The sequence below is a fragment of the Bubalus kerabau genome, chromosome 1, assembly GCF_029407905.1.
Source record: "Bubalus kerabau isolate K-KA32 ecotype Philippines breed swamp buffalo chromosome 1, PCC_UOA_SB_1v2, whole genome shotgun sequence".
NCBI lineage: Eukaryota > Metazoa > Chordata > Mammalia > Artiodactyla > Bovidae > Bubalus > Bubalus kerabau.
Window position 1 is genome coordinate 91553218 of NC_073624.1, and position 26535 is coordinate 91579752.

General features: G+C 48.6%; 2 protein-coding genes across 3 annotated transcripts; both read right to left on the bottom strand.

Moving 5' to 3' along the window:
• Positions 1-241: 241 nt before the first annotated feature.
• Positions 242-15252, bottom strand: DDX23 (DEAD-box helicase 23). 2 transcript variants are annotated; one of them, XM_055582467.1, is made up of 18 exons: positions 15103-15190; positions 14561-14628; positions 9656-9864; positions 9135-9245; positions 7542-7635; positions 7358-7423; positions 6661-6799; positions 6250-6383; positions 6022-6134; positions 5650-5793; positions 5328-5553; positions 4887-5032; positions 4349-4526; positions 3410-3652; positions 2839-2990; positions 2503-2611; positions 1572-1746; positions 242-1140 (listed from the first exon to the last, which is right to left on the bottom strand). In XM_055582467.1, exons 3-18 carry the CDS (start codon positions 9862-9864, stop codon positions 917-919), a joined length of 2463 nt encoding a protein of 820 aa, XP_055438442.1. In that variant the 5' UTR covers positions 14561-14628; positions 15103-15190; the 3' UTR covers positions 242-916. The 2 variants fall into 2 exon arrangements, with proteins under 2 accessions (XP_055438442.1, XP_055438433.1); XM_055582458.1 differs by lacking the exon at positions 14561-14628 and having other exon boundaries at positions 15103-15252.
• A 3947-nt stretch (positions 15253-19199) lies between these two features.
• RND1 (Rho family GTPase 1) lies at positions 19200-26158 on the bottom strand. Its single transcript, XM_055566328.1, has 5 exons — positions 25930-26158; positions 25079-25166; positions 22396-22505; positions 21180-21314; positions 19200-20225 (listed from the first exon to the last, which is right to left on the bottom strand). The coding sequence occupies exons 1-5, from the start codon at positions 26047-26049 to the stop codon at positions 19980-19982; spliced, it is 699 nt and encodes a 232-aa protein (XP_055422303.1). The 5' UTR covers positions 26050-26158; the 3' UTR covers positions 19200-19979.
• Between the last annotated feature and the right edge of the window lie 377 nt (positions 26159-26535).

Consider the following 26535-nt stretch of genomic DNA (forward strand, 5'->3'; position numbering starts at 1 on the left):
CTTCTGTGAAGCCAGAGCTGAGGAGGGACGATGCATGACAGTCCCACCATCACTGCCTTTCCCATCTCCCCTCAAGTGGTTCCTAGAGACTTAAGGCTAACAGCCTAGACCCAAGGATCTTTTTTGGATGTGACTTTCCTTCATCTCCCAAGTCAACCCACCGTGCCCAGTGCTGTCCTTCCGTCTCCTGTGGTACTAGGGAGGACCTGGGAGATGAGTTTAGCCAGAACTAGACACAGCCTTCATATTCGTGTATTTATTCTCAGAACATACAAACTCATCTTCTCAGAGAATAGAAAACAGAAATTTCACTGACTTCAAGATGGACTCAGCCAGCTCACCCTGTCCCCTCATCTACTATAAAAACTCCCTGGGTGAGGGACGCCTCGAGTGCACAACACCCCTTGGCACAGGGGCTGTGCACAACTCTAAACAAGGCTCTCGACTTGTTTTATAATCCAAAAGGGCAAATAGCTGTCAAAATGACGGTAAGAGTCCAAGGTCCATAATCCTCAGTACCCGATTCCCTGGGTCATCTAGGGCAATGACGGCGCCGTAGCTTAGGCAGTCAAGTCTGCGCCCAAGAAGTCCCAGCCCAGCAGCCAGGTTTTTGTTCAGTCGGAGGCAATGCCAATTGGCTGCCCCTTTAACTGGCAAGAGCTGATGGCCTGATGCAGTCCCAAAGCCCGCCTGAGGGGCAGAGCTGGGCCAAAACCCTGGTAGTTTGTTCTGCCTGCCTCCTAGAGCAGCTTCCTCCCCTTGGACAGACCTGCACTCAGGCCTCAGACCTGAGGGCCTGGGCCAGGGAGTCTGACTGCTTCCTAAGCCCCTGGAAGAGTGAGGGCCTGGGAAGAGATGTGAGGGTCCTGACGAACAGGCTCCAGAGCACGGCCTTGACCCCGGGGCGAGTGTTGTGTCAGGCAAAGATGGTCTCTTCCCGGCGCTTCTTGGTGAGGATGGTGCCTGGTTTGTGCTGGGCGTCAGGGTGGTTGGCCAGCTCTGGGGGGCAGGAGGACACCGGGCTCTCCAGAATGGCTTGCTTCAGCTCATAGAACACAGCAGAGTCCTCTTTGGTGAGGAAGGTGATGGCCACACCACTCTTGCCTGCTCGCCCCGTGCGGCCAATGCGGTGGATGTAATCTGGGGAGGGCAAGAAACATCAGTGCACCAGGCCAGATGCCCTGGTGGGCAGTGTCTGAAGCCTCCACTTCTAAAGGCACCCTCTTCCCTGCCACCCCCGCCCAGGGCAGTAAACGCAGCTCGTGCTGCCTGACCCTGCAGGGCCCACGGTGCTCTCCCCAGCAGCACTGCTGATGGAGGGCACCCTATCACACTCGGACAGTGTGGCCCAGCTCCACTCTTCACACCCAGAAGACAAGAGTGCTGTCCCAGGTGCTGAGACAACACACCCAGGTGAGATGAAGGACAGGGGCTCTTCTCACAGGAACAAGCAACCCCAGGCTCGAGGCTGAGAGAGCTGACAGCAGCAGCCCCCTCGGTGGAGATATTCGAGAAGAAGCAGGCAGGGAATCACCCTTTACCTTGAGTGAAGCTCTTTCCCCTGCACTCACCCTCAATGTTCTTGGCCATGTCATAGTTGACGACCATAGATACATCTTGGATGTCGATACCACGACCTGCCACATCTGTAGCCACCAAAATATCCTTGGCCCCAGCCTTGAGGTTGGACAGTGCAAACTCTCGCTGCTCCTGGCCTTTTCCACCGTGCAGCGTACAAGCGTTGTACTGTTGGAAGAATGGTGAGGTGAAGAAAGAGCAATGGGATCACACAGAGACGCAGAAGGTAGGAGGCGGGGACAGGGAGGAAGGGTTGCAGAGAGGAGAGGGAGAAGGAAGGGGAAGGAGGCGGGAGAACAAGGGCAAGTGAAGAAGGGAGCAGATGAGCTGAGGAAAGGGATGGGAGAGACGGGGGTGCGGCAGACAGACAGGACAAGGTTAAGGGTAGGGCAATCGGGGTGAGATGTGGAGTCAGACAGATGACAAGTAGTGGAAGAGAGAATGAGGGCGAGATGAGGGTGGAAAGCAGGGACCAAGAAATTTAAGGCCGTTTCAGCATTGAGTGGAGAGGACACACCCTTCCCCTCAAACACCAGATTCAGGAGTAAAGGACGCTGATCACTAACATCTCCCTCCTGACCACGCCATCCCCTCTCCCAAAAATAGTTCATAACAAAACACTCCAAACCACTCCATTCCACACCCTCAGATCCTGCCAGGATATGTGTCTCCCTGGCCCCAGCCCACCTGGAGGAAAACCCAAGGCAGCTGTGGCTGGCACTGCTGGAATGGACAGAGAGTCACAGCAACTGACCAAGTCCTCTTTATCCCCATCTACCACCCCTTTCCCTCTGACCCTGACTTGTTAAATACTGTAAAGGTTCAAGAATGGGTCGGCATTGAAAGCAGAAGCCCAGGGGGCCTGACTAGCTTCAGAAAGCAGCACCAAAGAGACGAGGCGTTGCCCTCCCCTGCCAGACACACCCCCATCTTCTCCAGGGATTTGGCCAAAACATCACAGCCCTTCTTCTGGTTGACAAAAATGATGATGGGTGGATCAAAGCCTTGCTCCAAGATTGCCAGCAGCTTTTTCCTGGAGAGAAAAGGATGAGAAAAATGACACACATACTACCCCTCCACTCCAAGTGAAATGCCCAACCCTGATCTACAAACACCAATTCCAGAATCTCCAATGCCCATGGAATTCTGCACAAGAAAACAGAACTCTTCAATGTGGCAGACAATCACCCTCCAGCCACCACTCACACTAAAAAGAGCCCCTTCTCCCTTCTGTTTCCCCTGACTCAGGTGCCCCCATACCTCTTTTCGGACTCTGACATGAGGAAGACTTTCTGTTCCACACGTTCATGGGGCTTGCCTGCAGAACCAATGTATACCACAGCAGGTCGCCGAAGATAGCTCCGGGCCAGACGCTCTACCGCTGGGGGCATGGTGGCCGTGAACATGACTGTCTGTGAAAACAAGAGGTCCAGCCCTGAGCTCAGGCAGACACACCACACATCCCACCATCAGCACAAGCAGCGCAGCCCAAACTAAAGAACAGAAAATGAGCCTGGACAGGAAACAGTGTTTCAGAAAACTGCCCCTTGCCTTCCCACTTCTTTCCTCAGTGGCTACTCAGCAGAGTCCTTTCCACCTTATGATAGAAGGAAGGGCTGAGTGATCTGCTAGCACCTGCAGCGGCAGCGGCGTGACTCTCCAGAATCATCTTTCCAGGCTAAGAGGCTACACTGCTAGCACTGTGAGAGGACCGTGCGCGGCCACGCCTCGCCATTCTGGAAACATTACTCCAGCCACCAAGGGCAAGAAGGGCCCTGGAGCAGGTTTGGCAACTTGCCCAACTTCTCCCGGCCTGGGGAAGCAGCCTTACTTGGCGGTACTTGTGTTTTCCTGACTCAAAGTTGGCCAGCATCTTCTCAGGGTCCTCGGCCTCATCTGTGTCCGGCTTCTGATTGCTGACAGGCATGTGCTCCAGGATCTTCTGGACGTCTGGCTCAAAGCCCATGTCAATCATCCTGTCTGCCTCGTCCAGAACCACATAGGTGCAGCGGCTCAGCACCAAGTAGCGGTTCTCTAGCACGTCGATCAGACGTCCCGGGGTAGCGATCACTATCTGGGGGGCACAGGGGAGTCACGTGTGGCCCCAGCAGGTACCCTTTCCTTCCCCGCCTGTCAAATATCCATCTACTTGGGCAACAGATCCCCAATGCTAAGAAACTTGGCCCCCAAACTCCACTTAGGTTTGGGAGTGAAAATTCCAGAGAACTGCATGAAATCACTTGGATTTTTTTCCTCAGGAGTGAATGGGGTCTCTGGGTAAGGTCCAGGGGTTAGATGGAAGAGGGAACATCAACAGGAACCTTCTTAGGTGGAAGAGAGACCAAGTGATACAGGGGAGGGGGTTGGATAGTAGGATTAGGAAGCCTGCAGAAACAGATTTCCTTGTAAAAAGCTCTCCTTCCCTACCCTGAGAAGAATGCAAAGCAAAATCAATGATGCAGTCTGGCAGAGTGATTAAGAGCACAGCCTTCAGACATGAATCTCAGTTCTGCCCATCACCAGCTGTGACTCTGAACAAGTTATTAACTTGATCCTCAGCTTCATCTGCAAAACGGAAGTACCATTATCCATTCTCTTAAGGTGGCTGTGACGGTGATGTGCTAAGTACAATCCCTGGTGCCTAAGTCCTCCATAAATAACAGCATATATCTATAAACCAGCCCCTTTTTTCATTTACTGTACATCTATGGCAGAACTAGAAACAGTTCCGCCCCCAACAGTGGGCTGGCTGCTGGCTAGGTGAACCAACCTCACAACCCATGCGCAGCCTGAAGCCCTGGTCTTCTCTGGAGATGCCGCCAATAACAGCCACAGTGCGGATGCCCAGCGGCTTCCCAAACTTGATGGTCTCTTCCTCAATCTGCTGAGCCAGCTCACGAGTGGGGGCCAGGATGATAGCATAAGGGCCCTGGTCGGACTCTTCGATCCTGTGGTAAATGGGGCAGCCCGCAGTTTCATGAGCTTTGGTTCTCATCCAACCACAAACAGGAGCAAGATAAAGTCACTCTTAAGGGCAGCTATGAGAATGGGGAGGGTGGTGGGAAAAGAATGCAACAAGTGCTCTTAAAAATCAGACTCCAGGACAGCCAAGCACTCCAAGGAGTGATCTGTACCAGCAATAAAATAACCATATGCTTCTTTGATACCATGATCCAATTATTCCCTAATATCTGACCCAGGCTAAATAAAGAAGAGGCCTTCTGATTATAGACTTAAAAAGAAGACCAAATGCTCATCTGCCACTTTCACCTTTCCCACCCAGTGGAACCAATGTCGGCTGCTCTCACCTGTCAATTTTGGGGAGAGTGGTAATCCAGACCAGCAACGGGATGAGGAAGGCTGCTGTCTTGCCACTGCCAGTCTCAGCCACTCCAATGATGTCACGATTCTGTAGCCCAATGGGAATTGCCTGACGCTGGATAGGCGTTGGCTCCTGCGGTGACCCAGAGATAGCAGTGGGTACAGACAGTGGGTACAGAATTATGCTACCTGCACTACTGCTGTCGGGGGTACAGTGGGAAGAAGAGCACAGTGAAAAGGAATGGGGCCCGAGAAGAAACACAACCAACAAACAATACTTCAGAAGCTGACAACAACATCACCTTGGCGCCCACGGGCAGAGGAGGCACCAAACAGTCAAGGAACAAAGTTTTCTGTTCTCAAATTAAGTATGTACCCCCTAGAATCTGGCAACATGTCAGATCTTGGGCCAGTCTGCTTGTTCTCACCTTGTAGCCACACTTATCGATGACCTCCAAGATGTGTGGAGGCAGAGAAGAGTCTTTCCAGGACCGGATGGGATTGGGGATCTTGCCACCTTTGGTGGTGATGCTGTAGTCCTCGCGGAAGATCCGCCAGTCCCTGTCCGTCATCTCATCCAACTTTTTCTGGGACCAATGCCGATCATCCCAGCGTTGCTTGGCTTCCTTCTTTCGAAGTTTGCGGAGTCTCGCCCTGGAGCAGGACACGGGGAATAAATGGGGTCCATATCCTCCATCTCCTTCCTGTAGACTCAGCTGTGCCCCTGCACCCACAGCCCTGATCACTCACTCCTCCTGCTCCTTTTCTTCCAGCGTCCGCCTTTTCTCCATTAGGTCTCCATAGAAACGCGACTGCTCTCGTTTCTGCTGCTTCAGGTCAATGCCTGCAATGAAGCCTCGCCCCAACAACTGTACCTGGTGCCGTTCTTTGTACCTGGGATTGACACAGAGGAAGAGGAAAAGAGAAGAAGCTGCTAAGCACAATGCTGAAGGTGTACCAGTTCCCCTTTCGGTCAGAATCTTCCCCACCCAGAAGGCCGGCTGACAACTGTTTTACCCATCTCCCCATCCCAGCCTATCTCACTCCTATTTCTGTATCACTGATTCTCTCTAGCAACTGCCTAGTTTAAAAGACCTAGCACTGAGGCATGAAACAACTCACAAGGGGTTGTAGTCAATGGAAGTGTCCTCAGACGCATCCCACTCAAAGACAAACTTGCGGTCATTGAGATGCCTTGTCCGGCGCCGCTTCTTGATGCCACCGAGGTAACGCTCCTGCCCAGGGACAGAACACAAAGCCCTTCAAGCAGGAGGCCCAAACCTCACATACAGAGATCAGAACGGCCACACAGCTGAACCTCATTTGTGTGTGTGGAGGGTGGGGCCAAACCTTAATGGCGTGCAGCTCCTTGCTCTTATCCTTCTCCTCCCGGATCTTCTGCCGCCCTTCCTCATCCTCATTCCCGTTGGTCTCCCTCTCCATCCTCTCCCTGCGCTCCCGACGTTCCCGTTCCTGAGGGTCTTCTGCAGACCAAAGAGAACAAAGCTGCAGAAGAACTCAGTGGAAGAAAAAAGAGGCATGGAGATCATCCAAACGACAGACACCAAATGAGTAAAAAGGAAGGGGGGACATTCATGATACAAGGGGAATGAAGACCTAACAGAAAGAGATGTCTCTCATGAACGTGCCCCAGCCACCCTCCTCCAAACTCAAACAGGTCTCAAGCCCTTCTGAGTGACACCACAATCCTGTCCCACCCTTTCCTACCCCCATCGAGGGCCACGGGGTAAGAAAACGAACCCAACATTTTCCTGCCCAAGTCTTGGAACTGCTTCCTTTTCTTCCTCTCTTCTTCAAGCATCCTCTGCCGTTCCTCCACCTCCTGTTGTCGTCGCTTCAGGGCTTCAGCCTCTCGTTCTGCTTTGGAGAGGAACTTGGGCTACAAAATAGATTACAACTGTTAACAAGGATCTGGGGACAGGGTAGACTCACGTCACTGATGGCGAGATGGCAAAGGGCCCAGAAATACCTGCTCAGGCATTAAATGTGTGAGGAAAACACAAACAGGCCTGGGACCCTGTTAAAGGCTAAACTATGTCTCCCTCAAAAACTGGATGTTGAAGCCCTTAACTCCCATTCCTCTGAGTAGACTGTATTTAGAGACAGAGCCTTTAGAGAGGTGATTAAGGTAAAATGAGATGCCAAAGGTAGGCCCCACCTACAAAAAGATACACAAAGATCTAACTGTATCTTTATAAGAACACTTGGACACACAGAGACACCAGGGGCCTGTACACAGAGGGAAGAGCATGTGAAGATGGAAAAGCCATCCACCTAAAAGTCAGGGAGAGAAGCCTCAGAAGAAACAACCCCATTTGATCTTGAACTTCTGACGTCCATAACTGTAAGAAGATAAATTTCTGTTGTTTAAGTCACTTAGTCCGTATGTTCTGTCATGGCAATCCTAGGCAACTAATACAGACCCTCAAGCTCTTACCTTGGCCTCAGCTTCCTCCTCAGCCTTTTTTTTGGCCAGAAGTTCCTCCAGGGATAATGGCTGGGCCTGAAGATAAAACACAGGACTTCAGTCCATAGAGGCTCTCTCCCTCTGAAGAACAACAAAGTCAGGCTTAAACTGAAGAGGATGATAAGGGGAAAAAAAAAATTCTTCCTCTTTTTACCTTAGGCTTCTTATCACCATGTTCATCCTCTTCATCCTTTCTAGAGTCTCTGTCTTTCCGAGATTTAAAATCTTTTCCTCGGCCAGGAGATAAACTTTAAGGCAAAGGAACAGGGGAACAGTCCACATCACTATTTTTTGGCTATGCTGTGAAGCATGTGAGATCTTAGTTCCCCAACCAGGGATCCACTACAGTGGAAGTGAGGAGTCTTAACCACTGGACCACCAGCGAACTCCCCATATCACTGTTACTCTAGCCCCTGGATGAGAATCAGACTGAGCCCCCCAAAAGAGAATGGAAGTTTTCCCATGACTCAACAAGACTGGCCAATGGTCATCCAACAAGTCCTGAAGTTCCTTTTGTAGGCCTGGTCACTCTGCCTGCTCTGAAACGAATGATGGCCCTGTCTTGGCCCCATGATACCTGAATCTCCTTTTCTGAAACCAATCTCCTCTGGGAAGTGGGTCTTAACTACTGATATCAAAAATATTTTCTCCAAACATTAGTCACAAAAAACAATGAAATATTACCATTTGCAGCAACATGGATGGACACAGATTATCATACCAAGTAAAGTAAGTCAGACAGAGAAAGACAAATACTAGATAATATCACTTATACATGGAATTGCAAAAATAATCAAATGAATTATTTACAAAACAGAAACAGACTCAGACACAGCAAGCAAACTTATGGTTACCAAAGGGGAAAGTGGGCAGGGAAGGCTAAATTAGGAGTATGGGATTAATAGATACACACTACTATATAGAAAATAAACAACAGGATTTACTTTGTAGCACAGGGAACTACATTCAATATTTCATAGTAACCTATAATGGAAAAGAATTGGAAAATATATATGTGTGTACTGAAATCACTTCACTGTACACCTGAAACTAACCCAATATTGCAAATCAACTATATTTCAATTAAAAAAAAATTCCTCCAAATAGCAAATGCACATCAGAAGGAAAAAAAAAGACCCTGCCTTACTTCGTAATGCACAATGAATTCAGCCAGCATGGCCACCACCCACACCCTTCCCAGATACTGCTATATATGTCCTTTGCTCATTTCTCCTTCCTATCAGTCCCAGCAATCTTTTCCCCACATCTGCTATAAGCTTAATATACAAGAGATCTCAAATAATCACAGTGTTTGTTATAAGGATTCTATCCTTTGCCCTGAATTCTAACCTACATATTCAGGGCCTAATAAAAACTTTGTATAGAAAGTTTCCAGAACAAAGAGATCAAGATATTGGCACATTAAGCTAACCCAACAAGTACATGTTGTATATTCTGGGTAGGAAACTGAAAGGTCTGATGGAGCTATAGGAATGTTCTGTTGGCTGGTAACCTTTTCAAACTAACTTCAAAATTCTAAGAACAAGCAGATCCTCAAGGGGCTGTGACTTCACTAACTGGTTATACATTCTAAAGAAGATGTGTGCCTTCTAAAAGACAGCTCTGCAATAACTACCAACAGGATTCACTGTGGAAAATTCACTTTCCCATGCAGCTGGGCGAGCTGAGATGCAGAGAGGAAGCAGTGAGGGCGTCGCCCTAAAGCCCACTCCAACCCGTCAGGTACCTGGATCGCTTGCGGTCCTTGTCCCTTCGGTGCCCATCCTTATCCCGGTCTCGGTCCTTCTTATTCCGATCTCGGTCCTTATCCCGCTCTCGCTCTTTGTGCCGGCGATCTCTGAAGGCAGAGCCATTAGGAAATCATGTGATATTTCCTGTGGACCTGCACTGCAGCCCTAAGAAGGTTCCCATGCCCTTTTCTTTCCAAAGTAATATTTTACAAATTAGAAAATGTGTTTCCCAAGAAGTTATGAGAGAATTCTATTAATAAGGTCTTACAGCTCCAAGCTGTACTGCTAAGTATTAATGACAATGATAGGACTGTGTGAAGAGATGAACTATTTTCCTCAATCACTTGGACCTTCATCTTACAAGTTTCTTCTTTACCTTTAAGAGCTACTGGGTCCCCAGGTGTAGAGAAACCTATGACAGACTCATGTCCCCATATGGAGGCATCAGAGGAACCAAGAATAAAGGAGTCTGAAATGTACACTCCCTTTCCAGGTAACACACAGCAAGTTACTTTACCTTTCCGTAGACTTGGATCGGGAACGGGAGCGAGAACGGCTGACTCCTCTACGCCTATCCCTTGAACGATGCCGTTTCCTGTCTTTAGATGGGGAAGACTTCCGGTCTCGGTCTCTATCGCGGTCTCTGTCAGGAGTCCGAGATCGCTTCCTTTCCTCCTTGGAAGGTGATGCATCACGGTCCTTCTTATCAGCCAGCTCTCCTGCCATCTATCGTGCATAAGACGAGTACTTATTATGTATTAGATACTTTTCTGAACTTTTTACAATTTACTTAATCTCAAAACAATGCTCTGAAGTAGATATAGTGGTGTGCCTGCTTTACGGTTAAAGAAACTGAAGCTCAGATATATAAAGTAACTTGCCTAAGGACACCTGGGTGTTAAGTGTCAGAGTTTCAGGCAGTCTGGCTCCAGAGGCCCATTCTTATTCATTAATACTCTCTCTCTGGGATTCCTTTTTGTACATATTTATTTCCAAAAGTGTACAATAAGCATACCTAATTTTTATAATTAGACTGCAAGAGTATTAAAAAAATGTTACCAAATGAATAGTATACCAGCTATCTCTAGAAATATCTTGTATTGCTTATCTTAGGAATCTACTGTATCTGCCAGCCCACCAGGATCAATAAACGACATCTATTGGAGAAGGCAATGGCACCCCACTCCAGTACTCTTGCCTGGAAAATCCCATGGATGGAGGGGCCTGGAGGGCTGCAGTCCATGGGGTCGCTAGGAGTCAGACACGACTGAGCGACTTCACTTTATTTTTTCACTTTCATGCATTGGAGAAGGAAATGGCAACCCACTCCAGTGTTCTTGCCTAGAGAATCCCAGGGACAGGGGAGCCTGGTGGGCTGCCGTCTATGGGGTCGCACAGAGTCGGACACGACTGAAGCGACTTAGCAGCAGCAGCGGCAAGGGAGATAAGTTCTCTTAAGCGCATAAAGAAAACTCAAAAGAGAAAAAAGGAGTTTAATTTTGAGATGTGGGATTATGATCAGCACCTCAAAGAAAACCTAAGTTCAAATAGAAGAGAAACTCACTTTTACACAGATTAAAAGAAATGTACTTCTAGTTATGGAATGGCAAAAACTTGAGTGACAGGTACATAGGACCTCCATGCACTTTGGTTTTAAAATTTCCTGTGAATCTGTATCTTATGGAAACAGTGGGAGACTTTATTTTTTGGACTCCAAAATCACTGCAGATGGTGACCGCAGCCATGAAATTAAAAGATGCTTGCTCCTTGGAAGAAAACCTATGACAAACCTAGACAGCATATTAATTAAAAAGCAGAGACATTACTTTGACAACAAATGTCCATCTAGTCAAAACTATGGTTTTTCCAGTAGTCATGTATGGATGTGAGAGTTGGACTATAAAGAAAGCTGAGCGCTGAAGAATTGATGCTTTTGAGCTGTGGTGTTGGAGAAGACTCCTGAGAGTCCCTTAGACTACAAGGAGATCAAACCAATCCATCCTAAAGGAAATCAGTCCTGAATATTCATTGGAAAGACCAATGCTGAAGCTGAAACTCCAATACTTTGGCCACCTGATTCGAACTGACTCATGTGAAAAGACCCTATGCTGGGAAAGATTGAAGGCAGGCAGAGGAGGGGACGACAGAGGATGAGATGGTTGGATGGCATCACCGACTCAATGGACATGAGTTTGAGCAGGCTCCAGGAGCTGGTGATGGACAAGGAAGCCTGCAGTGCTGCAGTCCATGCAGTCACAAAGAGGTGGACACGACTGAGCGACTGAACTGAACTGAACTGTGAATCTATGATTATTTTAGAATTAAAAATAAGGGAGGAAGGGATGGAGTAGAGCAAGGAGGGAGGGAGGGAGGGAGGGAGGGAGGAAGAAGTGTACCAGAAACCAGAGGTCACAGACGTTCTGACATTCCGTACTCAGATTTTCACAACCTTGATTATGATCCAGTCCCACAAAAGGTCTGAGCAGGAATTGTTCTGTCCCCATCCTGCCTGGGGGACACTGAACACCATACCATACTGTCAACTGCCCTTCAGACTATAAAATCTACTTCAGCGAGGTGCTAAATTCAGACAGCAAGTCTGAATCTGCCTCTATTCTACGATCACCATCATCATTCCTAAGCCTCGGGATATATTTCTCAAAACTTACTTTATCTCCAAATGGTTCCCATGCAATAACAGTTCCCTAAGCTACAGCTTACAATCCCCCTTTCCCATGTAATTCCTGCCATATATCTTTAAGAAGGGAGAGTAGGTAAAGAAAAGAAAAATGAACAAGTAGCACTTTAAAAAAGTTGGAGACAACCTATTTTACCTCAGAATTGCCAGTACATCATGCATAGACCATGGACATTATACTTATGTTTCTTTCACTTATAGCCCTCAGAAAACAATCAGAGGAAAGGCAATCCTGGACATCACCATTATTTCAACAAATACTCACTGAGTACCTGAGAGGCGCCAGAAACTATTCCAGTACTAGAGATACAGCAGGAAACAAAACAAAGCCTCTGAACTCATAATCCTTAAATTCCAGTGACGAAGACAGCAGTTCAGCAGAAAATAAGAGAATTTCAAACAGTGTAAGTGCTAATGAAGAGAACAAAGCAGGGTGTGTGATGGGGAGCAGCATGAACAAGAGGGCTCTGGAAAGAATTTTTTAAATGACATGTAAGCTGAGACTTAAATGATGGGAAATAGAGAGTCCGTAAAAATCAAGGAAAAGAATTTATTGTGTAGAAGGAACAGCAAGACACTGGGGCAAGAGCTGGCTTAGCATGTTTGCTAACTAACAATAGACACGCGTGGAATTCCCTGGTGGTCCAATAGTTAGGCCCTCACAATGCCAGGGCCAGGTTCGATCCTCGGTTAGGAAACTAATATCCTGCAAGCTGTGCAGCACTGCCCAAAAAATAGACTCATGTGGTCAGGAGTGGCAATGACCAAGGGGAAAACTGGCTCAAGATGCGTTCAAGGAGGTAGGCAGGAGTCAGATCACGGAAACATGTTTTAGAGCAGGCTAGAAGAACTTGGATTTTAGTTTAACTGCAGTGGGAACCTTAGAAAGGTATTAAACCGGAAGTAATATGGTCTTATTTTACATTTTTAAAGAATCACTTTGGTGACTTGCAAAAGGCAAGAATGGACATGGAACCACTGAGAATGCTATTATGGTAGTCTAGACAAAAGATACCCCACTCCAGTACTCTTGCCTGGAAAATCCCGTGGACGGAAGGGCCTGGTGGGCTGCAGTCCGTGGGGTCGCAAAGAGTCAGACATGACTGAGCGACTTCACTTTATTTTTTCACTTTCATGCATTGGAGAAGGAAATGGCAACCCACTCCAGTGTTCTTGCCTGGAGAATCCCAGGGACGGGGGAACCTGGTGGGCTGCCGTTTATGGGGTCTCACAGAGTTGGACACGACTGAAGCGACTTAGCAGCAGCAGACAAAAGATAACAGTGGGGACCTCTCTGGTGGTTCAGTGGCCAAGAACCACCATCTGCACTCCCAGTGCAAGGGGCCCTCTGATCCTTGGTCAGGGAGCTAGATTCCACATGCCACAACTAAGAGTGTGTATGCCACAACTAAACAATTCCTTGTGTCGCAACTAAGACCCGGTTCAGCCAAATAAATATAGATATTTTTAAAAAGGTAACAGTGGTTTGTTATGGGAAAGTGAGAGTGGAGACGGGACGAAATAGGGAGCCCCAAGGCAGATTCTCAAGACAGAGCTGACAGGACTTACTGATGAAGGGAGGAAGCAAAGAGGAGACACACTCAAACTCCTATATGGCCTGACCAACTTAAATGGCTCACAGCGCCGTTAGCGACTGCAGAAGACTGGGGAAGGAGAAGATGTAGGAAAAAATTTAATATTTCATTTTGATCACGGTGAATGTAAGATGTCAGTAAGAAAACCAAGTAGCGATTCCAGGAAGGCAGCTGAAAATGCAATTCTGGAACTTAGGAGAGAGTTGGAGACAGTAATGTGAGTTATCAATATACAGATGGCTTTTAAAACCATAGGATGCTAAATGATTATTACCTAAGTAGGCATTCTAGTTAGGAAGAAAACAGAGGAGAGGACCCAGGGACTTCCCAGGTGGCCCAGTGGTTAAGAACCCACCTTTCAATGCAAGGGACACAGGTTGGATCCCTGGTCGGGAAAGTAAGATCCCACATGCTGCACAGCAACTAAGCCCACGTGCCACAACTAGAGAGCCCAAGCGCTGGCAAGAAAAAACCTACAGCACACCGCCCCCGCCCCCCGCCAGGCCTAACTGCAACTAAGACCCAACTCAGTCATAAATAAGTATTTTTTAAAAAAAGAGGACAGCGGATTAAGCTCTGAAACATTGTAACGTTTAGAAGTCAGGCGTAGACGCCACAGAAGAAAACTAGAAAGAAACAATAGCCAGTGGAAAAGAAGAAAAGATAGTAAAGTATACCATGGAAAGAAGAAATAGTAAGGTATGCCATCACAGAAGCCAAAAATGTGTTTCAAGGAGGGAATGCTGATCTGTGTCAAGTGGAGAAAGACTGGAAGATAAAGGAGTCACCCTCGCCTTTGTAAAAACACAGATGACAAGAGCTGGCACGGTGAGAGTAAAAGCCTGAGTGCAATGAGTTTAGAAGAAAATGAGAAGTGCAAATAAGCAGACAGTAAACACAGGCAACTTTTATTATAGGTTCTACTCATCACAAACCTCCGGATCTTTGAGTTCCTCAGTGCTTGCAGGGCAGGGACAGAGTCTTTTTTTTCATTCAATGAAGTATGCATTTATCAAACCACCACCATATGCAAGGCACAGTGCTAGGCACAGTGTGAGTTACAAAAGGAAATCAGGACGATCCTGTCCACAGGAAGCTTACAAAACAATACAGAATATGAGGCACATACCAAGATGCAGGCTCAGATGAATTATTGCAGGAGTTCAAAGAAGTTTCCTTTCACTTGAAAAAGGAAATCTGCAAAGAGCGTAGAGGAAGTGGCTCTTGAGTATTAAAATGAAGGTAGAATTTGAAGATGTGTAATTGAGGGTGCCGGAAAGAACTCATTCCCGGCAAAAGAAATAATACAGGAGGCGCAGAGGCGGGAAAGCATGACTAGTTATGGGAGAAAAGCCAGAGTTTCAGTTTGGCTGGAGCAAGGGCTACTCCAAACATGGAGTAAGATCGGACTGAGGATATCTCGGGTGCTGTGCGCATGGGCAAAGGTCTGACCCGTAACACCGTCCAGGGACCTGCCCTATCCCCGCCGGAGCCAACACTCCCACTGGGGCCCGCGCCCCTTCCCTCCTGCCGGATAGATCTTTCCAAGCTCGTGCCCTTTCCCTATGGCGTTCTTCCTCGCCTCGTCCCAGAGACAGGGTCGACCGCTGTGCCCTCATTCTCGCCTTCTCTGCAGGCTCGTGGAAACCGCTTCCATCGCCCGAGACTCACCACTCTTGAGCCCAAACCGCCCAACGCGGCCTCAACGTCGCCGAGTAGTCGCCATCTTTCCCGTTTCCTGGTCGCCGGGCTGCTCCCTCGGCCGCGCGGCAAGCCGGGAAGGCGAGTTCCTGGTCCTGGGCAGCGCAGACCAACAACGCAGGGCCGAGAACTACCAATCCCAGAATGCACTGCGCGAGCGCCGGTCCCGGGACGCGGGGGCCGCTGGGCAATGTGGTTCGTCAAACATTTGAGTCTGTGGGAGCAAGAGTTTTTCATAGGTCGACTTTCATCAGAAGGTTATTCTCTCTGTGGGCGCAGCCCTCCTGGAATATGCTGGTTTTCCTGGAAACTGTAGTTAACGACATCATGGCCCGTGGCTTACAACGGAGAAATTTAAGGCTTTCCTTACATACGAACTCCGGGAGTTGGTGATGGACCGGGAGGCCTGGCGTGCTGCAATTCATGGGGTCGCAAAGAGTCGGACACGACTGAGCGACTGAACTGGACTGAACTTATACATCAATAGCACGTAGTTATAACTAGCAACTGTACTAACAGCAATAAATACTTTACCATTTGTGGAAAAGCCGGTTTTTACAAAAAATGTTTGAGATGGATTATTAGCCCCATTTTACAGATGGACAAATGAAAATTTAAGTTACAGGAGCAGCCTAGTATTTACCAGTGAGGGTGGGACAGTTCGTTGTGTGAGACTATCCCAGCTTTGGGAGAACATATTAACAACCCTGGCCCCGGCAGTAACACCGTAGTTACTGTTACAACATTTTGAACATTCTTAAATGAGCTCACAAAATGGATTGCACCTCTTGGAAAGACAGTATCTTCCGGGCTGTGGCATCTGGTTTTCTAAACATCCCAGATAGGACCTGCCCTTTTCACGTTCTTGCCTTTGGAATCTGGCCAGTTGTTTGGGTTATCTTAATACTTTTTATTCTTTCTCTCTCTAGTTCCCTCTCTTCAGTCCTCCAATGAGCTTTTTTTTCCCCAAAAAATTGTACTTTCATTTTGTTTCTCTTTGGTCTTGTGGTTAATAATTCTACCTCCCTTCCTTCCCAAAACAAAAATCTTGACAACTTCTAGGACAGTTTAGATAGATGCGTTCATGCTAAGTCGCTTCAGTCGTGCCCGACTCTTTGCAGCACCATGGACCAGGAAGTAACTAATGTCTCCTTCCTTTCCTTTTTTCCCATCACAAGCTTTTGGGTTTCAATCCCACATGGCTCTTGGTCTGGTTTTTCTCTCTGAATGTGTTCAGTGCTGCTGAAGCAGAGCCTGGAGTAAGCCCAAATAACCTAAAACTCAGAACCTCACTGCACAAAGTCCCACAGTAACCCCAGGAGAGGCACCCTTCTGCTCTTAGAACTCTGAAGTCTTTGATCTGCCCACTTGGACCTCAGAAAAGGGAAGGGAAAAGTTTCCAAGATCAGTTAGGTGTAATTCACCCAGTGAACACTGGAGGGCTCTCCACTCACAGACTGGAACTAACAATCAGACCAAGGGGTAGAGCTGCCGCTGCTCTTTACTAAGTTCCCTTCTACTGCCCAACTCTGTGCTGGATACTTAATTACATTACTTACTTCACTTGTTCTAACACTTTAAGATGGGCATTATCTACATTTTAGTGATAAGGAGATTTGTGGCCCAGAAAGATTAATTATACCTTTGAAGTCCACATAGTTCAAAGAATGAAGCCAGGATTCAACTCCAAGTTCATTTAAATTCAGCGTAGATGCTGTCCCCATGTTCAGGCTACCATTCTCAATCATCTTTAAAGATCAATAAATTGAGGCCCAAAAAATTAATTAAGCTTGTCCAAGTGCATAGAGGCAGAGTTCCCTAGTACTTGCACATAGCTTTCTCATGATACTTGTGAGACATTGAGTTTATTAAAGAATACTTGCAGGACTTCCCTGGCAGTCCTGTGGTTAAGACTCCATATCCAATGCAAAGGGCAGGGGTTCTATCCCTGGTCAGGGAACTAAGACCCCCACATGCCTAGCAGTGCAGCAAAAAATTAAAAAAAAAAAAAGGATACTTGCATGGTTTGTCCTACTCTGCTAGCTCTTTCACAAATATACATCTCTGGAGATGGAGACAAAGGGACTACATTCTTTTAGGGTTCATAAGTATAGTCTCCTATTTCAGTACCACATGGCTAGCAGTAAAGGACCCATGGAATTAGTTAACATTAAGACTGGGTTTAAATCCTGACTCCACTATTTACTAGAGTACCATCTTGTGCGAGTTATATGGCATCTCTGGCTTTTCTATTTCCTCATTTATAAAATAGGGATAATAAGACCATTTGCCTCACAGGATAGGATAGCATGGGCTTCCCTGGTGGCTTAGATAGTTAAGAATCTGACTGCAATGCAGGAGACCCAGGTTCAGTCCCTGGGTTTGGAAGATTCCCTGGAGAAGGGAATGGCAACCCACTCCAGTATTCTTGCCTGGAAAATCCCATGGACAGGGAAGCCTGGCGGGCTATAGTCCACGGGGTCGCAAAGAGTCAGACACAACTGAGCAACTAACACCACTACAACCATAGGATAGCAGACCAGTAAAAAGTCCATGTTCTGTAGAGAATAAACTACTGGTTACCAGTGGAGAGAGTGAAGGGGCAATATAGGGGTGGGGGGAAGAATATGGGATTATTTGAAATCATGTGTGTGAAACTTAAAAATTGCACAGCACTAAAGAATTTAAAGACATTCAATTTTTTTTTAATAAAAAAAATTAAATGGTTCATTTTTTTTAAGTGCATGTTCTACAGCCAGGTTGCCTGGATTTGTATCCACTTTCTAGCTGTGTGACCTTAAGCACATTAATCTCTCTGAACCTCAGTATTCCTGTCTGTGGAATGGCGTTAGTACATCATAGGGTTATCACAAGAATAAGTAACATAAAGAACTTATAAGTACACCTGACCCATAGTAAACATTTAATAAATGTTAGTTATTTTCATTTATGAGGTGAAATGTGATAATGTAGGGGGAAGAATTGGAAATTTGGGATCAGCATATACAAGCTATTATACATAGGGTGGATAAACAACAAGGCCCTATTGTAAAGCACAGGGAACTATATTTAATATCCTATGATAAACCATAATGGACAAGAAAAATAATATATAACTGAATTACCTTGCAGTACACAGGAAAACCATAAGATTTTTTTTAATACTAAATCAAAAAAAAATGTGATAAAGCACTCAGCACAATGCTGAGCACATAGTAAGTACGCAATCCACAGTAAATTTTTATTTCCAGTACAGTATGAAATTTAGAAAAAAGGAGCTATAAGCAGCTGAAGAGATGATAAGGCCCCTTAGCTGCCATCAACAGGCCTTGGAATTAGAAGGTCAAGAAAGCAAAAGGCATCACCTTACCTTGAATTCAGAGGAGACCTGAACCCTTGGAACCTCCCAGCCTTGGCTTCAGCCTGTCCACTTTCTGTAGGGGTGGGGTTGGCTCTCCATCTGATGCTTTCACTGGATTTTGTCTCTCTCCTCTAGACTCTCTAGGGCAATGGTTGTCAACCCCAAAGGACTTTGCCCTGGGAGACATTTAGCAACATCCGGAGACATTTTGGGCTTCCCTGGTGCTCAGATGGTAAAGAGTCTACCTGCAATGCAGGGGACATTTTTGTCTGGGACAACTCAGGGTGCTATAGACACCTAGCAGGGAGAGGCCAGGGATGTTGTTAGACATCCTCCTGTGCACAAGAGAGCCCCCACCACAAAGCATTAGCTACTCCAAAATGTCATTGGTTCCCAGGTTGAGAAACCCTGCTCCAGAGGTAAGGAGATCATCACTTGATTAGCAGGAAATGGGTGGGGAAATGAAGCAGGGATGTGGGGAGAGGGAGCAGTTCCTTGCTGGAGGTGCCAGGGAACAGTGGAGGCAACCCCTCTGCAACGCACAGAAAGGACCCCAGCACCACTTTCTCCTCAGTATCGGAGACCAAAGGAAACCAAGAAAGAAACCAAGAAAACGGAGTCAACTTCTTTGTATGTCTTATATATTTAATTAATAAATAGGTTTTCTTCTTTAAACACAGAACATATAACAGATTGAAACACTCCCCCCTCCCCCCGATTCCAAAGACAAGAGTCTATAAAACAAATGCCAGCTATACTGCCCTAAGGGCAGAAAAAGTCTGGTGATCCCCACCCAGCCCTGCCTCCTGCAGCACCACCACCCCCACACTGCAAGAGAAGGGGGTCTGGGGCTTCTCCCTTGGACCCTGGGGACTCAGGTGAGAAGCATGCGAATGTATGATGTCACCTCTCCATGAGGCATGGGCTATGCAAAGATGAGGTTTCCTTCTCAGTGGCTCTGACCAGCTCCTGCCTTCTGATTTCAGTTACCAGTTATGAAGCACCTGGGCTCAGCTCCCAAGGGAGCTGCCCCTTGGCTTCCCCACTCTCCACTCCTCTGCAGCCTCCTCAGAGGGGAAGGGAAGGGCTCAGGGACCCCTCCCATCCCCTGGCCTGCATGGAAACGCTGTGTGGAAGAGGCATGATGCTGAAGTGAGGCTCCTGTAGGCCCCCAACCAAAGCTGTGAGGCCAGCATGCCCCCCAAACCCCCACACCTTTTCTGCCACTGGAGCAGAGGGCACTGGGGCAGCCGCCCCCTCCACCACCTAGTGCCTGGCTTGGGGTGTGATGGTTCTTTCTCAGTGTCAGGTCCTCAAGCCGGGCCTGGCTCTTTCCTTGTCTCGTTCCTGTCTCTTTCTGAGCCCTCACCATGGCCATCTGAAAATCTCATGCCCAGAGTCCTAAATTGTCTCCTCCTCCCTCTCCCCGTGCCTCTGCAACCCAAGGGAGGAAGTGGGAGGTTGTCTCCCCTCTCCAACCCCCACTTCACATAATGGAACAGCTTTTGGCCTTTTCCTTCTTGAAGGTGGAAGAGATGAGTTCAGAACGGCTGGGGAGGTGGAGCAGTCGCTTGGAGAGGCTTCGGACAGGGCTCTTCGGGGGCATTGGGCTGGGTTTGTTCAGACACACCATGGACGCTGTCCGGAAGATGCTGTGGATACTCTTCTCTGACGTGAAAGCCGAGCCTTCCAGGTATATTTCTGCACCCAGCTGCTTGGCAATGGCACAGCCCTGCAGGGGGAGTGAGGTCATCCATGCAGTGATCCAAAATGGCTCTGAAACCCTGGTTTCTCAGGGTAGTGGTCCTCCCCAGGGCTGCTCCAAGGGACCCAACTGCCAGGCTCCCACCACCACCCTCTACTGATTATTTTCTGACGGTGAAGCCTGACTGAACCTTAAAGTCATCTGGAACATTTTTAAACCATACTGATGCCAGAACAAGTAAATCAGAATTTCTGGGGGTAGACCTAGGAATTAGTATTTTTAAGAACTCAGATGATTCTAATGTGAAAGACTGGTTTAAAGAAATGATCTTTACCTTCCCATGTGCATAAGAAATTATCCAGGGACTTAATTTATAATGTAACTGCATACTTTTCTCCAAGAATGACTCTGCAGATAAGGAGTCAGGAATTCTAACAAACACCTCTAGTGATTCTAATGAAGGTGGTCCACATATACACACAAAAAACCACCTGAGAAACACTGACACACAAAGGAATGGGTCACCTGAAAAACTATAGTATGTGCCTGCGTGCATGCTAAGTCACTTCAGACATGTCCAACCCTGTGCAACTCTGGATTGTAGCCCACCAGGCTCCTCTGTCCATAGGGTTCAGCAGGCAAGAACACTGGAGTGGGTTAGCCATGCCCTCCTCCAGGGGATCTTCCTGACTCAGGGATGGAACCCATATCACTTATGTCTCCTGCACTGGCAGGCAGGTTCTTTACCACTAGCGCCACCTGGGAAGTATGAATCTGAGCAAATTGGCATCCATTACCTCTATCCAGGTAACTAGTTTGCTGATTATAGATGGCCCCCCAGAATACCAATTCTCTCTTGCTATAGTGAAAGAGTGTGAGCAAGAGCCATTTTCCAAGCCCTCTCCTGTAGCCTTCCCCAGCTCAACTCCCAGCCCACACATGGGCACGCGTGCACACACACACACACACACACACCCCTACCTGCTCATAAGAGATGGGTGCCTGCTTTTGGTGTGACAGCTCCATCAGAGTGCTCAGGTCTGTTCTCAGGTCGGTTTTACAACCAATAAGCAAGACACGGGTGCTGGGACAATAGTCAAGGATTTCCGTCCTCCACTGAAGAGCCGTGCAAGAAGATAGGAAGGAGGAAGGAAGGAGAGTCAGTGGCTGACGGACACCCGGAGGAACCCAGTTGGCAACATCACATACACCATTCCGCTTATCCCCAGCCCAGCCCTCCCTGTGAGTCACAGCATCGCCACTGCACTAATTACATCATCTTCCTGCCCATGAGGCCTTTGGGGCCACAGGAGTGCTGACCCAAGAGCCTGTCCCCAAATTCAATGGCCCAGTCTCCAAAGAGAGCACAGGGACAAATCTCTCACTCTCCGCCAAGCATATGGGGCATGGGTCCACCCCCTCAACCCAAAGGGCTGCATAAGTCCAAAAAGCCAAGAAGAAGCCAACCAGTCTCTTTCCAAGGGAAGGAGATAATCCCAGAGTCTTCTGGGAAACTGGGCTAGTTCCACAAGGCTTCCTGGGACTCCTCAGTATGGGTAGACCTTACTACCATGACTGAGGCATTTCCTACCAACAGTTCAGCTCGGGCCTGCCTGGCTAAGTCCCAGAAGGCCTGGGATCAAGGTCTGTAAAGCTGCCACCCAAAGGCCCCTTCTCCAACCCTCAAACCATATCACCAGAAAGTTCCCTACTCTCAACCCTCACTTCCTGAGTCTCCAGCACCACCCTCCCCTGCTGGGCCTCTGGCAGATCAGTGCAGGATAGGGGCAAAGGCAGGATGAAGAGGGACTGGAGATCTGGGTTTAGTCCCAGTGTTTAGTTGCTCAGTTGTGTCTAACTCTTTGCGACCCCATGGACTGTAGCCTGCCAGGCTCCTATGTCAGTGGGACTGTCCAGTCAAGAATACTGGAGTGGGTTGCCATGTCCTCCTCCAGGGAATCTTCCCGATCCAGGAATTGAACCCATGCCCCTGCATTGGTAGGCGGATTCTTTACCACTGAACCACCTGGGAAGCCCCTCTGGCCCCAGAACTGTAGCTAATGGTGTGGCCTTGGGCAAATCTCTTCCTTCCCTGGCCTCAATTTCTTCCTACACAAGAGGGATTAGATGACAAGGTCCCAAGATTCCTTTTTGTTCTCAAGCTGAGCTAGAGATGGTAGAATTCATTCAGTCTTACCTTCTTGAGTGCACTGTCCACAGTCTCTGGACGGCTGATATCAAAGCACAATAATACTGCGTCCGAGTCACTGTAGCAGAGTGGACGGACATTGTCATAGTAGGGAGACCCTGGTAGCGGGGAGAGAGAGCTGATAGTAAATCATGGCACTTTCCCTCCCCTAGAGGCCTAAACCCAAAGAGCACTGGGAACACCACGCTTGGTCCCTTAAGGGAGAGGGCCCCACCTATCTCCCAGGGGAACGTGCTGCAATGGGAAGCTTGGGACCTGACCACCTGCCAAGAGACAGTGCAAGGTCATCTTCCTTAATCCTGAAAAAGGGAAAGGGGGCAAAATAAAAGGGAGGTGAAGTATAATTGGGCCCTGTCTGGGTCTCCTACAGTGGGCTTCATTGAAGGTCCACCAGTTTTCCGAGTCCCTGGGGAAGTGGCTCCTACTCATGCAGAGAGACCAGGCCTTGTTTAAGGTCTCTTTTCTAGAGTCTGCCTGCTGTCCAACCTCTGCTCCTGGCTTCTGCTCCAGGGTCTCCCCAGTGAAGAAACACATCTGCCTGTTATATAACTGGCTGCCCTGCTTCTTTGCCATGGGGTCAGAACTCTAGGAGGCAGGCAGGGGAAGGAGAGCATCAGGAATTCAGGGTCCCACTGGTCCTCCCACCCAAATCAGCTTACACTGGAAAGGGCAAAAGGAAAGCTGCAGCCCCCTGTCCCAAGATCTCAGGGAAGCATTCTCAAAGACAGCAGCACCAACAGCTGGGATTTAGAGGCTCTCAAATAAGGGTCCATTGCTGGGAGGGGAGTAGGCAGTGAAGACCCAGGTGGTCCAATGTGGGAGAAGGCTGGGGGTTGAACCTGCCCCCCTCCACCCTGGAGAAGGAACAGTAGCAGCTTTGGAACCCAGACAATCCGTGCTCAGAATAGCAAGCAGCCCCTCTCCCTGAACCGCAATCGCCATGGAAACTGGGGGGAATCCAAGCTGAGGCAGGGGGTTGGTTGTTCAAAAAAAGGGAGTAGAGGGGAGTTGGGATAACTGCCTGCTCCTTCAGTAATCAGCCCCCATCCCTCTCAGAGGGATGAAGTGGGGTCTCATCACAGTATCACTGAGCAAAAGGAACACTGCAGCACTGGGGAAGGAGAAGGAGAGGAGGCCTCCTTTCTGGCTCTAAGCGATCCCCCTCCCCTAAGACCAGCAAGTGAATAATGGCCCCAGTGCTGGGAAGCCCCATCCCACACACCCCTGCCATTCCTCCTTCCTTACGGGCATCTCATTTGAAAGAGGGAGTTTGAGGCTGAAGGACAGCCGGCATCCTTTTGGAACTTGGGGGGTGGGGATGCGGCACAGGGAATAGTGACCACCTTGCTGATTTTCCATTATCTGAATTGGGATTCAAGGACTGCATTCTGACTGTGGGAGGAGGGGGAGAGGCTCTTTGGGGGCAGTGGTAGTGAAAAGAGACGAGCTGCAGGAAGATTCTAGGAAGATTGAGAGGTGGGCAGAGTACAGCAGATGAAAAACCATATATCATGCAGCCAAGCTGCATTCCAGCTCAATCCAGCCAGCATAGCACAGTCTGGATAATCAGAATCCTGGCTCCCAACCCCTGGAACTGCAACAGAGGGAAGCATACCAGGTGGAGGAATTTCTGTCCTGGTTTGGGAAGTGGGGAGCAAGGGGGTGTCTCATTTTCTGATTACCCATATCCTACCTCCAGTCTTTCCAATCCTCAAAATTGGATCATGGGAATAATAGATCTTTGGAGGAGTAGGATGGCATATTTATATGTAACAGGAAACCCCTAGTGATTTATAGTTCCTCTTTAAACTCAGCATTTTTGAAGAGAAATGGATTTTATTTTCTTTCTCATATTTCTGGCTTTCAGTCCTTAATTATGATTCTGAGCTCAGTCTATTTTAAAAGGGCTGGGGTAAAGAGATGATGGAAAGGGGGTCAGAGTGAAAAGCAAAGGATAGCCTAGCACTGAAGGTTTAGGGATGAGAGACTTAAAACATTGCTTTCCACGTTCCAGAAAGATAGAGCATCTTCTACCTCAGCCTAGTCAGAGCCAACACCCCCCTGCTACGTACAACATGACAGTGACCCATATTGAGCCCCCACCCTCCAAAACACTGACGATGCATCGCTTCATCCCTCAGCCGCAGAGTATGACAGTGGGGCTGAGCTGCGGCAGGCAGGCAGGCAGCAGGGGCCAGAGATGAAATGCAGAAGAGAAAACTGAGTCAGGAGCAACATTTCCCCCAAAACAGACTTGTCTCCCTGCCACAACCACCACTGCCTCCTGCCTTTTATTTGGCTTTGCTCTGGGGCAGTAAAGGCTGTGAGTGCGTGTGTTGGGTGGCAGAGTGTGGAAATGCAGAAGCCCTAACTGCCTCCTCCAGTAGTCTTCTGGGGTCCATTCGCCTCCCCATTCCAGCTCTCTAAAGGATGGAGCCAGACCAAGAGAAGTGATAGCTTCTGGGGTTCATCCATTCTGCACCCCTGGATAAGCCAACCGAGTTAGCCAAGCCCCACCCCCACCAAAGAATCTTCAGGTCTCTTTCTTTCAGTTTACGGGCAAGCACCATACTCCTTCTCCCCGTCAGAGAGAAAAACAATTTCTAAGAGACAGCAACTGCAACAGACCAGTGGGGGGTGGGAAAGGGGCACTTGGGGCCAGCAGTCTTACCTGAAGTGTCCCAGAGACTGAGCTCCACTCTCTGTTCCTCTGTCTCCAAGCAGGCTGTGTAATTCTCAAACACAGTGGGCACATACGTCTGTGAAAAGAGAAGAACTATTCACACCTTGGACGTACCAACCCTCAGAACCCTCCAGTTGGTGCTGGCTACACAAAGAAGCCACTCGCCCTAGTGAGACACTAACGTGGCAAGAAAGGAGAGGATACCTGGGGCAGGAGGGACCACATGGGACAGGAGAGGGGGTGTAGAGGCTCAGGCACTCTGCTCCATCAAAGTGAGAAATGTAAAAGACTTCCTGCCAGGGACAATCTCCCCATATCCTAGACGGTCAGGGAGACACCACACACACACACACACACACACACACACACACACGGATTCCTCTTGTCCCCAGATTTGCCTGTCTCCAAATTTCAGAGCCACAAATCAATTCTAGCTCTTTTTTTCCCCACAGGTCCCTTGGACCAGCAGGGCGGCAGAAGCCTGCCTGGGGACAAGCGCACAGAATGGGTGAAGGGACGGCAGGTATTACGTCAAGAAGAAACCCCTGACTCTCAAATGCCTCCAGTTCCCTCTCCCAAGAGCAGACTCCAGGATGGAGAGAGGTAGGAGGGGATTTGATCAGGGACCTATGGGTGAAGAGGTGAGGAGGAGCCAGCTGGGCGGCAGAAGTGGAACAGGTCTCAGGGGAAGCTAAGGCAGGGCGGTCCTCCAGCCAGAAAGCGGCTGAGGATGGGGAGGGTGGGGTGGGATGAAACAGCTCCCCTGGGCAGGTGGCAATCTACCCGCAGCAGGAGGCGGTCAAGAGGAAAGGTGGCCAGCGGGCGGGCGAGCAACTCACCTCGGGATAGCAGTCCTTCGCCAACACCTGTAACATTGCTGTCTTCCCACATTGCACATCGCCCACCAGAACGAGCTTACATCTGGCCACGACTGGCTGGGGGGCCCGTCTCTCCTTCATGGCTGCAGCCTCCGCGGGACCTGGACTTGGAGAGGGGTTACGCCACGTGCGTCTCAGAACACTACCACCCGGATTCCCTGCCTCTCTCCAACTGAGAAAGAGGCCAGTACGGCTACCTTATATTGCCCTGGCTGAGCCAATCACAAGAGAAGGCGGACTCTGTCACAGCCAATCCCTGAAGTGGGATCCCCTCTAGCAGCCAATGGCAGGAGGATCTGAGTCAGAACCCTCTTCTTCCCTTCCCTTTCTCTTAAAGCTGCACCGTTTCTTGCTTCCTCTGAAAGGGAATTCCCACGTTGTTTTGCGTTTGTATCGGGATTGGGGTGGGGGGAAATCAACCAAATTTTAATGGTCTTGAGTGTCCACCAATTAGTGTCAAAACCAACAAACTAGCCAAGAATGTGGATAGTGAAGTCAAGCTGGAGTTGTCCCAGGAGAACAGGACTTGCCTAAATTGTAGACTGGTGGCACTTCCCTGGGGAAGGG